The sequence below is a fragment of the Octodon degus genome, unplaced genomic scaffold, assembly GCF_000260255.1.
Source record: "Octodon degus isolate 3935 unplaced genomic scaffold, OctDeg1.0 scaffold00235, whole genome shotgun sequence".
Taxonomy (NCBI): domain Eukaryota; kingdom Metazoa; phylum Chordata; class Mammalia; order Rodentia; family Octodontidae; genus Octodon; species Octodon degus.
Genome location: NW_004524811.1, coordinates 3,323,342 through 3,340,096, shown reverse-complemented (window position 1 = coordinate 3,340,096; position 16,755 = coordinate 3,323,342). Strand labels below are relative to the sequence as shown.

The 16,755-nt window shown below is 35.5% G+C and overlaps 1 protein-coding gene across 1 annotated transcript in view; it reads left to right on the top strand.

The window, feature by feature from the left end:
• The first annotated feature begins 6,509 nt into the window (after window positions 1-6,509).
• Window positions 6,510-16,755, top strand: part of Alb (albumin) — a 19,471-nt gene continuing 9,225 nt past the window's right edge. Inside the window, exons 1-9 of the mRNA XM_004645672.2 lie at window positions 6,510-6,629; window positions 7,329-7,386; window positions 8,150-8,282; window positions 10,078-10,289; window positions 11,057-11,189; window positions 11,961-12,058; window positions 12,575-12,704; window positions 14,155-14,369; window positions 15,536-15,668. Of these exons, the coding sequence (XP_004645729.1) occupies window positions 6,551-6,629; window positions 7,329-7,386; window positions 8,150-8,282; window positions 10,078-10,289; window positions 11,057-11,189; window positions 11,961-12,058; window positions 12,575-12,704; window positions 14,155-14,369; window positions 15,536-15,668 (1,191 nt within the window). The 5' untranslated portion in view covers window positions 6,510-6,550. The remainder of the gene's footprint in view (window positions 6,630-7,328; window positions 7,387-8,149; window positions 8,283-10,077; window positions 10,290-11,056; window positions 11,190-11,960; window positions 12,059-12,574; window positions 12,705-14,154; window positions 14,370-15,535; window positions 15,669-16,755) is intronic.

Here is a 16,755-nt window from a genome sequence, read left to right as displayed (position 1 = left end):
TGCTGCTATTTTCTTCCCAGTGGAAAATCATTTGAAATGGAACCAACTGGAGAAAATCCAATTCAAGAAAACCTAGCAAATATCAGGGCAAGTGTCGTGGGCTTCGGGCAGAAGCACAGTCCAGAAACAAGTCTAGTTTCGGGGCATGCTGACCAGTTCCCACCACTGAGTGAGGCTGGTCTTACAAAAAATACCAAAATTACAGATGTGCTGTAATTACAGAAAATACATGAAAGTGAATTATAAAACAGAAAAAAGTTGTCTTTTAAACAAATCAACTGCCATTTTTTCTAAAAAATTACTTTCTAATTCAGCTAAACAAAAATAACATCCTGGGTTATCATTGTATTGTGAAGGATCTTAGTTGTGACATAAAAACTGGAGCTCATAGATACTTTGATTTTCTCTGCAACACCACATGAGCAGTATCAGTGAAGAATACTGGAAAAAGTGGCTCATGATGAGTTCTTTCCACAGTAGTTTAAAAATGATCCACAATTAGAACCGAAAAATTTCCTAAAGCTTGCTGCTAGAACTACTTTGAAAAACCTATTTCAAAAAAACTACACTAAAATTCCTTCTCACCCTACACTGAAATTCCTCCTCACCTAATAATATTGCCCATTATTAAGAAAACAAAAACGAAAACATTTTGAGATAAAAGGAAGTCTTCTATACTGTCAGTGGGAATGCAAATTAGTATGGCCATTGTAGAAATTAATGAGAAGATGCTTTAAAGAACTCAGAATGGAACCACTATGCGGTGAAGCTGCACCACCTGTGGGTGCATTTCCAAAGCGGTGCCCTTCAGCATGTGGTAGAGGGACCTGAATACTTTCATTTATGGGGAGATGATTCACAATAACCAATTTATAGAGTCAGCTTAGATGATCATGAAAAGTAGATAAGTAAAATGTATACCTAGAAGGAAAAATTAAGCCAGACTCAGAAAGAGTAGTATCCTGTATATTCTCTCCTATGTGGAATCTAGAAGAAAACATCATGAAAGTAGAAGGGAGATTGTTAGGGAAGGAGAAGGGGAAGGAAGAAAGGGAAAGAGGAAGAGGCAAGGGGCAGGGCTTGGTGTTGAGGGTGAAAGGGAGGTGGCTGTGATCCAAGTACATTGTGTACATGCAGGAAAATGTCCTCTGAAACTTGTTATTTGTACAGTTAATATACACTAACAATTAAAAGCTGTATAAGTATAAACATTTAACTCCTTAGAGAATTCTACTCTGCTTTATTTTGTTAACAAATATATACAGATGAAATGGATGACAATACTGAACTAGAACAGTAAAATTTGTCTTACATATTGTATGCAAACATAGAATCCAGGAAGTTAAGCGTCTTCACATGATACTAGTCAATAAGTAAGTATCTTGGTGTGAAGTTAGCACAGATTTATATACTACAAGGGGCACATTAGTTTGAAAATTCATCCTTAAAACTCTACCGCACAGGAACATATTGGATAAGTCTGAATGTTCCAAATGTAAAACAAGAGTGTCAAACAATGTAATTATTAGTAGGTCAGCTAATTCAAAGAAATTCAGTAAGAACTACTCATGCTGACTGATTCTTGGAACTAAATTCTAATATAATGGTTTTCTAAGAAAAAAATCAAAGCTCATCTTATCGAATATAAAGTGTAACTTGGAAATTAAAAACAAATGTACTTTGTACAAAAACCCTAACACCTCAAAAGTTAAGAAAAGTAAATTCTACACACAGTCTGCTGATTTTATGAAAACACACAGCCACAGTACTTGTTTGGAATGTTTTCTTTTTCAGTCTGAGGCACACAGCACCCCCTCTGCAGCTGGTATCTGCATCTGCACTGACATCCTTCTCATCATTTCTTACAGGCAGTAGGGTTCAATTTTCTTTTCAAGCAAGACCTGGTCTTTTCTTATGCTGTCCTTCTGCACTCCCTTGCCTCCTTTTGAGCTTATTACAATAGTTCTCATACTGAAGGCTCTCACTCACATCCTGGGGGCCCTGCATGTCCATGGTGTGTGATGTTCTCAGCTCCAGAAAGTTGTGTTCATGTGCATAATACCCTACAAATAGGGGCAGCCTCTGATCTTCTTGCCTTTGGGTTTGATCAACTGTTTCTATCCAACCTCAGACAGTAGGAAGCTGGTCTTAAGAAATCTAGTCTGCTCTTTACAATTCTCACCTAATCCTGATTCTGCATCAGCTAAGTGATGGATTTTGATGCTGTTTTTCAATTTTATGCAGAATCCTTTTCTTCAACTGTTTCTGTTCTTTCATAGTGAGAGTGTTGGCTTTTTCAATAACAGGTACACATTCACCTTATTGCATCTCACATCCATAAATGACAATCTAAAAGTTTACTTTTGCTCATGTCCAAAAGGTATAGTAAAATAAAAGCCAATATGCACCCTGTTTTCAATGAAGCATCATCTATTCAAGCTACTTTTTACATGTGAGTTCCATCCACACTATTCTTCAGTGTAGGAAATAATAGCTTTAGAACAATTTCTGTAATTGATGGTGTCACAGTAGCCAAGTGGGAAGGTGCGTCCAATGGGTAATGTGCAGCCTGACTGGACCATTTCTTCAATTTTTTTTTCTGCAGCATCTGGTATGACTTTTTCCTGAGGAGGACTCAGTTAGGAATAGGCTATTTATGAGGGTTAATTTTTCTAAACCTAAGCACTTTCATTGTGAACTCAAACCCCCTTTTCACAATTTTTCATGGGTTTGATTGGTAAGATTTGAAAGTTCACCATAGCCAGAACTTCCTGGATTTTTTATACAGAATTGGTGGTTGTTTATACATCTTTCATGTCTACCACATCTTAGACATAATCTTAGACCTCTTTCATGAATTTTTCTATTCACTAACCACCAACCAGCTGAAAGGAGCCCAGGGAACGAACACCAGACCAACCTCTGAAAGTTTTTATGATGTAAACTTTTTCTTCTTTGTCTCCAATGAAACCTTCAGTAAACTCTGTATTTCTCCCCTACTCAAGGGGATTTTTTGGAAGGATGGCTTGTGAAGTAGGGAGAAGACAATTTGTATTTGGTTTACATGTTTTTGCTTCATTGGAAAGCCTATATAAGCTCATACATTTTGAGTAATTTCTTTATTTTTTGTTGGAAATGTACTTTCCTAAGTGAATAAGAAATTAAATTGCATATTGTTACATTTGTTAATTTGATGCTTAATGGTCTTTCAATTGTTTTCCTTCTGTGTGTTTGAGAAGGTGGTCTAGGCCCTTTATGATAGCTATGGCCTGCATGTGCCCATTGTGTCTTAGAAAGAAAGTTGAGAGAAGATTCCTCCAGTCCCCTACATTCTCTCCAAATGAACCCACATCTCTTTTATTTTGGAATAGCTGTGGTTAAATGACTGCTAGCAGAAAATCTCTGTTAATATACTGAAAATATTATTAAAATTTGTCATTTTTGATGATATATTTTACCTTGTTGTCAGGAGGATACCCAAAAGGAACACTCCATGCCAGGGGAGATAGCTGAAAGATGGCCTGCACCCCTTCTGTGAGAAGCTTCTGGAGCATGGAGGAGGAGAGGAGGTTGTTGGTGCCAGGCTATTATCAGTGTGACAAGAAGTAAGGAGCAAGTCAGGAGATAACTATTGTAGCTCAAAGCTTTTCCTTTTCCATCTTCTCAAAATGAAAAACAAAGGACACAAGTGATTAAGCTCTTAAAGTAATGTCTGTACTTTCGTTGTAGTATTTTTTTCTACATTAATATATTATTATTATTTCCAAATAAAGTAATTTTTCGTTATTATTATTATTTATTTTTTGTGGTCAGCTCGGCCCGCCCTGGAGATGGGGCTGGCACAGCATGTAGTTCTGGGGATTGAATTTCAGTCCCTGCACTTGCCTAAATTTGCCTAAGCAGGCACTTTAGATCGCTGAGCTATCTCGCTGACCGGCAATTTTCTTAACTGCTCTCTATTATTAAACTTTTCACATACACATTAGACAACACTGAAAAATCATTGGACTTTTTTTTTTGTTTACCTAGAACCTAGATTTTAAGACCATATTTAAAACTCTATTTTTTTTAATTTTAAAGGTATGGTTAATGTGACTCCTGATTCTGGGGTGCAGAAAGTGCCAAGCACAAGGCAGGTAACTGGCTGTGTTGCTGCGCTGGAGTGGTGTGGGGAAAGACCGGCTGCAGAGAGGTGGCAGAACCATCTTCCTTGTAACAGCAGTGCAAGTGGCCTGGGAGTTTCAGTATTTGATTTACCCTCATGCCAGAGTTCTTCGGTGACTGACTAAATGCAGGGTTTAAATACTTGAACAATAATAGAATATTTAAAAATACCTAGGAGTATGAATTTTATTCCTCTTGAAATAGAATGTATATGTTGAATTATTTGGAGTGTTTGGCAGCTTTTTAAAAGAATACAATCTTTAGACATCATTAACTATGGTTTTCTCTCCATTCATAACATGTCACTTTATATATTTGAAAGGAAATAAAATTTTGGATGTAAAAAGTAAAAAAAAAAAAAAAAACAAATGAAAAAGGAAAATAGGATACGTAGAATTAATGATAGGATTTTCATAGAAAAATGAAGAAATTCTTATTTGAGAATCTATAAATACAAAAACTTCTTATTAACTAATGAATTTTAAACAGACAATTTAATTATTAAATTGTTAATAATTAACAATCTTAGTCTCTTAAGAATCTACCTATGATTAATAAGGTTATACACATGCAAAACGCCATGATCATACTGTTAAGGAAAGGTGTTTCAGGTTTTATCCATTTTATATTTTGAAGCAGTAAGATCTTCACTGAATATAGGAAAATCAATCTGAAGTTTCTATCACATCATGATAAATGTGACTGATAGGTTGTTAGCTTTTACCATCGTACGACAATATAATATCGAGGTCCAAGGTGGATGGGTAAATATCATTTGTTAAATGCAAAAAATAAGAAAAGTATGTGTGTGAGTGGCCAAAGCCTGAATTTATCCAAGAAAGAATTACCTTCTGTATTGAAAAAGTCAGAACTGTTTCTTTGTCTCCTTTCCACTATAAGTTTCTTTGGCTTTTAAGAAATGTTTTTCTCTAATGGAAATAATTCCACAAGAAGTTCTTTTCTTCTGTTCATCTGTGGCTTGAAAGATAAGCCTACCATTCTCTCCCAGGCCTCCTTTGAGTTATTGGTACTCCATCACTATCTCTCATCTAATTTCTGCTCTTCTGTGCTTGGGTTTTTCATTAATGCAACTTCCCAAAGATGAACTAGAATGAGGAAATGTGTTTTCTTTCGGTATACAATGACTAGTGAGTGTGATGCCTCTCTAGGGCAGTCATTGGTCTGTGTGTGCCTGGAGAGGCCAGAGGCAACTTGCCTGACAGTTCTGACTGAGTTATTTAATGAAGTGAAATGACTGGCTAAATGATGATTATTATTAATTAATTATAATTATAATAATTAATTATAGTGACAGAGACAGTCAGTTTCTTGCTGGTTGATAGCAGTAGTCTTTCACTTCCAGAGCAAAAGCAGAGCTCTTCTGAGGCACAGAAGAGAATCTAGAGAAGGTGCTGTGGGGAAAGAGATATTTTTTAAACATTTAAAAAGATTATCTTTGCTTTGCTTTGTTTTTATTCATAATGCTAAGTCTATTTTGCGACATAAAGTAGCAGTGAAGAAATCTGTGATTTTTCTTTTTATTAAAGGACAATGGAAAGAAAAGTATGAAATGGGAGTGGGAAGAATTAGATGCTGGCACAGGGCTAGGATTCATTCTCACGAAGTATTCCTGTGCATACCACAATGGCAAAGATCATTGCTGTCCTCTGTGTCCATTTTCTTCCCAATGTGTCTTTGACTGAAAAGTCCTATAAGAGATCTTCACATTAGATCTAAGAGTCCTACCTCAAGACCTGTGTCACATGTATACCAGACATGGGATGGAAACATAGAACTTTTAAATGTTTTAGTTGTTGCTGTTGCTATGGCTTTTTCTTAGTTTGCATTTGAGGCAACATAAGGTTTTTCAGATAGAACAATTTCAGAAGAATGAAAGCCATGTAGGTATGTCTAAATTTTTAACTACCTGGAAAAAAGCATGCTTTGAGTTAGTAATAAATGTTATTTGAATCCTAGCTCTTTTTGTATATCTTATTTCCAAGCTAAGTCATTGGTTCATTTGAAGTTTTATAAATATTAAAAATTTAAGTTTTAAAATGGAAAAAATAACAGGTAAAGAACATGACAGTGAATAGTAGGTACAAATCCTTTAAACTCTTATGTAAAATTTGATAAGACATTTTACATAACTTTTATGAGTTGACAAAGTCTTGCATAGAAAACAGTTCCAAGTCACAAACACACGCAAGGGATTTAGTCAAACAATTTTTTGGCGAGAATTTTGTGATTTTGTAATCACTTGGGAGCCAATGAAATGCTAGTTGAGTCTAGTTAATAATCTACAATTATCGGTTAGAGTAGTATATTAGGGCTGATTTGCTGCCATCCATCTACTTTTCTATCAACCCCACAAGCATTGGGCACAATGAAGTGGGTAACCTTTATTTCCCTTCTCTTCCTTTTCAGCTCTGCTTATTCCAGGGGTGTGTTTCGTCGAGAAGCACGTAAGAATTTTATTTTTCCATTGTTTAACTTTATTTTCCTAGTGAAATCAAGTTTCAGTGAATCCTATGCCTTTAAAGTATTAAGTTTTCTTTTAGTATTTATCTCTAGAATATGACGATATTTTGTACAAGTGAACAAAATATACAGTTACTCTTTGAACTTAGAAACTTATTTTAGGTATCTTAGGTGAAATGGAATGAACCGTTTGATGACTATAATTTTCTTTTGCACATAAGGAACATGAGACAGACGACAAATTTTAGAATAGAGTAGAAGAGAAAATTAATATCTATCACAAAGACCTATCCACGGCATCATGTTGTATTTTTAAAAATGTTTGCTGTTAGTATTACATCTAGGACTTGCAGTTATATTTTCTTTTATGTTAGAATGTCTTCTCAGTACCTGTATATTGGCACCACAAAGCATTGTCTCATCTAAGCTTTATAAAATATTTATTGTGATAATGCTGTAATACTTATAAATATTTAATGAATATTAAAATAATATTCGTGGTGTCTGAATAATTTTTAGATGTAGAAAATACAGTTTATCATTATCCCAAGATTCTGTGTAGGGATCCTGGTCCAGTACTTTGAGGCAAAGAAATAGGTTAAAAGGAAAGAAGTAGAACAATTATCATCATAACTTTTCTCAATATTTAAACTCGTCTTATGTTTTTTTCTTCTTTCCCTCAGACAAGAGCGAGATTGCTCATCGATTCAAAGATTTGGGGGAAGAACATTTTAAAGGCCTGTAAGTGAAAGAATCAGTGTTAATGTTACTGACAGCATTGGTTACTACTCTTAAGTCCTCATATTCCAGAATGAGGACTGGAAAATGAGAAATTCCTCATATGTCTTCATTGATGGAAATATTATATACCAGTCTGTTTGATATAGTAGCCACAGGCCACATGTGCTATTGAATACTTTAAATATCGCTACTGATGAACAAAGCTTCAATTGTATTTAATTTAAATGTATAAGGTCACATATGGCTAGTGACTATTATTGGACATTGAAACTATGAGACTTTTACACAGCTATGGAAAGGACTGTAGTATATAGCCATTTTGTCAGCCTACTTACAAGGAGAATCCCTTTACATAGCATGCAGACCTGGGGTTTCTCAGGAATATTTCAATGATTTTTTATCCTATTACAAATGCTTATTTTTTTAAAGATCAGTGTTATCACACAGCTTGATTAAAATGACTTCTGTAATGTCTCATCTTAACAAATAAACCTCTTTATTATATATTTTCTATTGGTCCTAAACATGTAAATTTCCTGCGATGCACACATATATAGTCAGATATGGTGGAAATACGCATCCTCTTTGCTGAGGAAGCTGCACATACTTGGCTAGGCTTTGTGTAATACTTGATATGAAGAGGCTTTCTAGAAAATTGTAAGAGACATGTTAAGATATAGGCCACATATACAGTTTGCTGCCTAGCACAGAAACTTTTATATTAAAGTTTTGTTGTGTCACACATCGCTGTCTTTTGTTTCAGGGTATTGATTGCCTTTTCTCAGTATCTCCAGAAGTGCCCCTTTGAAGAACACATAAAATTAGTCAAGGAAGTGACTGATTTTGCAAAAACATGTGCTGCTGATGAGACAGCTGAAAATTGTGACAAATCAATTGTATGTACATTATGATTTCAAAGGTTCTCATCCAAGTAATTCGTAAATATTTCAAAGAAAAGTTCCTTTTTGTTTTAAAAAATAATATTATTAAATGAACAAATTTGTAAGTCACACTCAAAAATTGTTTAGGAACTGAAACCATTATTTCTTTTGGGACAGAGATGTTCTAGTTTTACAGGCAATTTTAAAATTGGTTCTTCATTAAGATTACAAGTAATAGTGATAGCTTAGTTAAATGCAATATGTCATTGTTGCAATCTTGTTTCAAAATCTGCAGTTGACTTTCTTTTTATAAAAGCTAATAACAATAGCATTTTAATGTACTTATTGTCTGTTTTACTGTGGTAAGAAAACTTGACATCAGATTCTATGTTCTTAAATGTTGTAATTTATGAGGTACTACATAATAGATCTTTAGCTTTTGTTTATCTGGTTTAATTGAAATTTTATAGCAGTTAATTAACCTCCCTATCCCACTTTTCCTATACCCTGGACACTTTCATTTTACTCTCTGCTTCTCAGAATTTGATTATTTTTGATCATGCTCTGGATACTGTTCTCACAGTTCCTCCACATTGCCACCAGTTGTAGTCTTCCTCTCTGAGTGGTATTCCTGTTTCTATGGTCTATATTTTCTGTATTCATTCATCTGCCAGTGGACATAGAGGTCATCTCCATGTTTTGACTATGTAAATCGTGCTGCAGTGAATACAGGAGTGCTAATCTCTCTGAGACAATAGCATGCTTTTCTGTTCAGAAAGCACTAAGTATTATCTATGCTAATTTTATTACCTGGGTTAAATAGTAATGTAGCTATTTTGCCTCATTATAGGAATATAAATATTTTGTACATAGTAAAAAGCAGGGTACTCCATCATTTTGAAGAACTTAAACTTTTTTTATTTCCAGATAGGTTTCAAAATAAAAGGCCTTAATTTCTCCCACTGCAGTTTACTGAAGCCTCTGGGGCTAGGACGTGTATTACTTAGTACTAGAATATTCCTCTGCTTGTTTCCCTTTGGATAGTCTTCTTTCTCACTGTAGAAGCAGCACTTTAGATCCACAATAGTATGACTCCATAGATGAATTTTCAAAAACCTCACTTTAAAATATTAATAAATTCTGTCTAGCACATTATATTTTTTGTGGGGTTATAGTGACATTCATAATAAAAATTAATGGGAAAGAAAGGGTTTGTTTAACGACTATTTGGAAATAAATATTTCTAGAATACATGGATATCTATTTTATTTCAGTAACAATATATGATAGATTGTATCGCTCTTCACTTTTAAATAATATTTATAAAAATGTTGGGCCTCGCAGAAAGGAGCAGATCAAAAGAAAAACTCTTGGAAGCCTTCCCCCTGCAATGGGCATCAGCTACACTTAAGGCTAAAGATTACTTTCCCAGACTAGTGCCAAGATCTTTAAAATCATTAACAATCGCTGGTCCTTAAGTAATACTGTGGCAGTTAATTGTTATGAAAGTTACACAGAGATAGTCAAATCAAAGGAAGCTAAATCTTTAGGGGAGGTGATTTTTTATGATTTCTTTTTATGTAATTTAAAATATTATTTCATTAATTTTTGTATTAACAATTTTTAACTGGTGGATACAAATAAATTATAAATATTGGGTGCCATATAATGTTTCCCCTCATATATAAATGATATGCATCAATGTATGGTGTCCCAACATGCTTTATCTGAATATCAATTATTCTATGCTGCTCTTTGACTATAAAAGAATTACTGTCCACTAATTTATAGGCTTCTCTCTCCCCTCCAGCATGCTCTATTTGGAGATAAGATATGTGCTATCCCAACTCTGCATGAGAGCTACGGAGACTTGGCTGACTGCTGTGCCAAACAGGAACCTGAGAGGAACGAGTGCTTCCTGAAGCACAAAGATGACAGCCCCAGCCTGCCTCCCTTTGCGCGGGCAGAGCCTGAGGCTTTGTGCACTGACTTCAAGGAAAACAGTAAACTTTTAATTGGACAGTAAGTAATTAAACATCTACATCTCAAAACTAAACATGAAGAGTAATAGGTCAATACTCATCATAACGGTAATGTATTTGAAGAGATATTCAATATTGAGAGTTGGAAATTTTGTTTTTCTAATACTTTTTGAAGAGATAATACTGGTTACCACAAAATTTTATGCAACAAAAATATGACCAAGAATCTTTCAGTGGAATATGTTCTATATGAAAAGTTTGAGATGAACGTGTTTTAAAATATTCTGAAAAATTTTTTTGTTAAAATTATTTATTTATTTTAACATTTATTTAGTGTGTGTGTGTGTGTGTGTGTGTGTGTGTGTGTGTGGCCAGCTCAGCCCACCAGGGGGCGCGGCTGGCTGGCATGTGGTGCTGGGGGATCGAACCGCGGTCCCTGTGCTTTGCCAAGCTTGTTCCAAGTAGGTGCTTTAGACCACTGAGCCATCTCTCCAGCCCCTGAAAAATTTTGCAGTGTATGGGCAGATTTCATTTTTATCAACAACAGTAGATCACCAAAGTTTACCAGTTACTCTGTGATATGAGCTCATGTACACACACACACACACACACACACATGCACACCACCACCACCACACCACTTTCTTCTTCACTATCTTGAGGAAGGACAAAGAAAAGGTCACCAGGTGCTAACAGACTTTAATAGGTAAGGTACACGTTTGAGTTATCCAGGCTGTGGTAGAAATGGTGATTATAATTATTTCTCTAATGTGCTGTGGGAAAATGACTGGCTTTTTTTTTTTTTAGTTATTTATATGAAGTCGCCAGAAGACATCCTTACTTTTATGCCCCAGAACTCCTTTATTATGCTGAAAAGTATAAGAACATTTTGACAGAATGCTGCGAAGCTGCTGACAAAGCTGCCTGCCTGACACCAAAGGTATCTCCCAAAAGAAGAAAGAACTGCTTGTCAAGCAGCTTTAGACTTTGACTATCATTACCTTTGGGAAACCTAAAACTTTGATAGAACTTCCTTACATGGTCAAGCACACCTTCCACATGCATGTCCTCAAAAGACCTTCTATTCTTTATGAAAGGCCTCTCACATCCCTCTTCTTCCTTACCAGACCTGCCCATGCTGGCCTGATAAGGGTCTCTGTGCGCCCACCCCATCTTTGTGGTCAGTGCTATAGTAACATGTGTTTGTCTAATTAGACAGCAATGGGTCACAGCTTTTGTTAATCTTTCTGTAAGGTTTTCATATTTGGGAAGAAATTCAAAGTAGGCAATTTGACTGTAGTTCAAGCCAGAACTCATTTTATTTTTTTTCATTTGCATTTTATTATGTGCTTTATTCTCTTTTGGGGGGAGTTTTACTGTTGAAGAATAAAACTCCCCAAAAATAGAATTGGAGGAGGGGTTGAAATGAATTATGAACTAAGTAAGAAGTTAGCAAACATCACCAGGGATATTAGTACATGCTTATTTCAGATCCCTTTTCCCTGGCAATGTCCCTCCTGCTTTTTGAGTACCAATATTTCCACCATGAGTGCATTGTCTTTTCCATCTAAATAATTTGATAAAAGGAATACCTAGGAATTTAGATGTAAATTTCATCTAACCTTAAAATTCAATTTGACTGAGTTTATGAAGGGGTATTTTTTGTATACATTTTCTGTTTTAATTTTTTCATGCTGATTTGTTTCTGTAGTTGGATGCTGTGAAAGAAAAGGCGCTGTTGTCCGCCGGTGAACAGAGACTTAAGTGCGCCAGTATTGAGAAATTTGGGGAAAGAGCTTTAAAAGCATGGTAAATATTATTTAACACAGTTTACATGTTTATAATGATATAGATGGTAATGGTTCAGAATTTCACTCATATTTTATCACATGCTTCATTCTTTTGAATGAAATTTTTGTCTAAAGTATAGAAAGGTGATAGAGTTGAAAAGCAGAATATAATGATAACAATTTGACATTAGTTTTTGCCTTATTTTGATTGTGAAAGAATTTAGAAGTTTATCTTTCTTATTCCAAAATAGAAAGATATTTAAATCTTATTTATTTATTAGCCTGAAGATCTAATTTTAATGGTCCATCACTCTAATAGAGCTATGGTCATGGCCTTTTATTTTTATACACAATGATCTGGAAGTATGGATATGACTCAGATCTAGCATTAAAATAACTAATGCATTTTTAAAAATTCTTCTGTATCTAAGTCTGTCTTGAATTTCCTTGTTATAAATAGTGTTCTCCTACTACTTTGACTTAAAGTATGTATAAAGTAATATTTTGATTGGGGGATTTTTTTGTTTTGTTTTAGGTTAGTAGCTCGTCTGAGCCAGAAATTTCCCAAAGCTGATTTTGCAGAAATTACTAACTTAGTAAATTCTGTTGTCAAAATCACCAAGGAATGCTGCCATGGTGACCTGCTTGAATGTGCAGATGACAGGGTAAGACTCATTCATTAGTCTTTGGTAGCTGACATGCTTGAGTGGGTGGAAGGAAAATGTTTTAGGTCAGTGGTGACCACTGACCATGATTGCCATCGTCTTCTGTGGTCTTGTTTGCAAGTTTTCTCTACCTGCAAGGGTCTCTCTCTCTCTCTCTCTCTCTCTCTCTCTCTCTCTCTAGTTTTAAGGCTTGATTAATCTTGCATGCCTCTATCTTGTAATCTGAGCAGCTACTTTGAAGATAACAATATGTAATATAACAACCATTCTTAATTTACTATCATCTTGTTTTGAAATGCTGTGTCATTTTTATTTTTTATTGTGCTTGGGTTTTTTCTGGAGGGGTTATTCTTTTTAAAAGAAAAGTAATTCTTTTTACAAACTAATTACTGTGCTGGCAAGATAGCTCAGTGGACTGCTAAGTCAAGCTCAGGGACAGTGATTCAATCCCTGGCACAACATGCTGCACTGGCCCTGTCCCTGTGCATGCTGAGCCTGCCACCTAGACAGAGCATGGTGGTGTATGCCTTGAAATCACAGCACTGGGGAGGCTGGAAACAGGAGATCACTACAAGTCCAAGCAGTCCTTCTAGTCACTCTAGCAATAAAAGCTTACGAGAAGCAGACAGCTACAAACACAGATTTTTAAAGGTATTTTGAGGATATGAGTAGAGAAGGGCTAGTACCTGAAGAGGACTTTAGAAAGATATACTTTTCCCTCCATTTTATCTTGTGTATTAAATGTTCAACATGATCACCTTCTCACTAAACCTGCAATATTGTCTCCCTTTCCTCAAAGTGGGAAGGAGACCAAGAGATGGAGGGAGGAGGGGAAGGGAATCAATGAGGAGTTAAGGTTATTATGTCCATGGACCAACTCCATGCAGTGGGTGTAAACACTGTGGACTGCACACATGGGCTAATAAATAAAAGGTGAAAGAAAAATATGACCAAATAACAGAATTCTAGTTTATGTGACACTCCCTGGAAAACTGATGGCAGATACTTTATATACTTTAAACAAGGCCTATGACTGTAATCTTGACTCATTTTTCAAAAATCTGTCATATTTTATGTGGTTATTTGGTTTCAGGATACCTGAACTCAGTTTAGGGAGTAAAGATTGGGAAAATCACATTGAATTTTTACTTTTAAAAAGGGTAAATGCAAAAACAAAAAGGTAAATGCATCAATAATAGAAACAAAATTAATAACTGAAGTTAATTAAAATAAGTAAGTCATTATAAGTTATTTCCAATTAGTCTTTTTGATTAAGTGGGATGCTGTTAGTCAATGTCTCTGAGTCCCTATGCCTAGGAGCTCTGACTGAGAACAGATTCATGGGTGCATGGTGGTTGTGTCTGGTCTTAGAATACAGTGACTATGTTTTCCAGCTTAAGAAAGCATAGCAATACCAACTGATGTTGAGCAATATTCAACTTGCTTTCAGGCGGACTTGGCCAAGTACATTTGTGAGAATCAAGAGACAATCTCCAGTAAGCTGAAGGAGTGCTGTGAAAAGCCCTTGCTTGAAAAATCCCACTGCATCGCAGAGGTTCATAAAGATGACATACCAGCTGACTTGCCTGCATTGACCGTTGACTTTGTTGAAGATAAAGAAGTTTGCAAAAATTATGCTGAAGCAAAGGATGTCTTCCTGGGCACGTGAGTATATAAAAACATGACCATTTCATAACAGTCATATAGCTTCAAAGTTCAGGAGTGTATGGTGGGCTTTCCTCTGAAGCTACCAGAATTTCCATGTGGCTCAGCCTTCTTCATCCTTCCCTCTTCTGATCTGTAATTAGATCATCATTAGATCTTAGAGTTATTTAGAAAAAAATAAGTGGAAACATTGTGATGATCTAGCACATACATTTTCATGGAAGAAGCTTAATATTCCTTACTCCTTGGGGATATTTTTGGAAATGTCTCTATAAATAGTCTTTGTATGTATAAATTATATATAAACTTTATGCATGTATAATAATGTAGTCATTCCTTCATCCTAAGGGTATTTTTGGTATTTTTTTTTTTGCTGGACCAGGGATTGAACTCAGGACCCTGCGCTTGCCAGCTAAGGGTATTTCTTAAACATCTAAAATATATATAAATATACATCACTTATCAACTGTTATATACATCTGTCATCTAGCTATAGAAATGCATTTATATGATGGCAGCAAAAACAAAAAAGTATAGTCCGATGACAGGTGCTTTACACTTGAGCAAAAAGACAAAAATCTCAGTAGCATGGCAAGTAGTATGTAATTAAAATGACAAATTATTATATGTTGCTGGTAAGTTTGGTGATAAACTTTGCATTTCTTTCCTGGATCATGAGGGTATCACATGTACTAAATAATATTTAGTAAAATTCAGTATCCTAAAAGATTTCACTATACAGAGAGGAGAGAGGAAAAGTTAACAGCTATCTCTAAATCTATTGGAATCTTTTTGAGATGTCACCCAAATTAAACTAAATATATGTAAAAATATCAGGTACCGTTTACAACGTGCCAAGATGTGTGTGATTTACATAGAGTATGTTATGTGTTTCGCACAGCCCATGTTGAGACCGACACTGTTATTATCTTCGTGCCACGGCTCTGATAGTTTTAGCCAGTTGCCTGAAGTAATGTGTAAGATAAATGGCAGATCCAGAAATGGAATGGAAGAAACCTTAACTCTACACCCAAGTCCTTCTTCACCAAGTTTTACTGCTTGGCATTTAGTCCTATCCAGGCCTTTGGAACAGGAGTTACTCTTTGCGTTCATTATGCGATTTTTCTGGCTCTTTGTCTGACTCAGTCTGTGTTCATTTTACTTAGGTTCTTATATGAATATTCAAGAAGGCACCCCGAGTACTCTGTTGGCCTGCTGCTGCGACTGGCCAAGGGCTATGAAGCCAAACTGGAGAAGTGCTGCGCCGAAGCCGATCCTCATGCGTGCTATGCCAAAGTGGTAGGTCCCCTGCAGGGAAAGCAACATGCAATTCTTCCATTAATGATTCCAATAATGAGAAAGAAAATTGATGCAACTGTGCGGAGTGATACCTAGTGAGATGTGGATATTCTCTTGAGATGGGTTTGCTTCTGTGTTCTTAAACTTCACAGGAAAAATAACCTTAAGTGGAACGGTTAATAAATCCTAGAACAGTCAGTCCAGAAGAGAAAGCTTTGAAAAAGGTAATTTGTAGTTTCACAAAACTATTGCCACAGTTTTTTTTCATACTCCTGAGGACAAAATAAAATGAAGTAGACTTAAATAGCAATTGAGAGAGGTATAATTTAGATATTAAGAAAGTTAACCTGATGCCAAAATTTACTCAATACTAGAAACAACTTAAAAGAAGTTTTGAAATTTATTTCACTGTTATTTTACAGGATTTGAAAATATGTTTTATTACTGCATATTAATTTTTCAAACTATTGGATTTTAATGTAGCTTTTTAAAAATCTATGTCTGTAGAAAGCTTTCAAATATTTTGAGAAGGATTAGGAATAATTTTACAAGAAGTTAAACTAGAAGAAACTTGTTCTGGAGGATTACAGAATACCTATTGACAAAGACAATGGTTTTCAAGTTATTCAGAATTGGAAGAAAGTCATTCTTTTTTCCACCAAGAAGCTGCTTATGCCAGGAGCTACAGTGCAGCTCATGCAGAAAGCAAAATGTATTACCTGAGGGAGCTCAGGCTCCAACTGTCGAGATGGCACAATAATAACAATAACAGCAATGCACCATCATTCAATGAGCTTTTCCTGTGTACCAGGTGTGACTTTCATGTCACTGACTTAGTTGGTTTATCAGTTCTGTGAGGTGAGCTGTGTCTTCACCTTTGTTGTAGAAATAAGCATTTTGAAGCTTGGGGAAGGTAGGTGAAGATGCACCTCTTGGAAATGAGTCACATGGCCTACCTCCTAGACAGTCACTCAACTACAAAGCCTGAGCTACTGCACCATGCATTCTTTCCAAATAACAGGGACAATCTGGATGTAATGTGACACATGTGCTGAAGATATACATGTGATTTTGAGCAGAAATATAT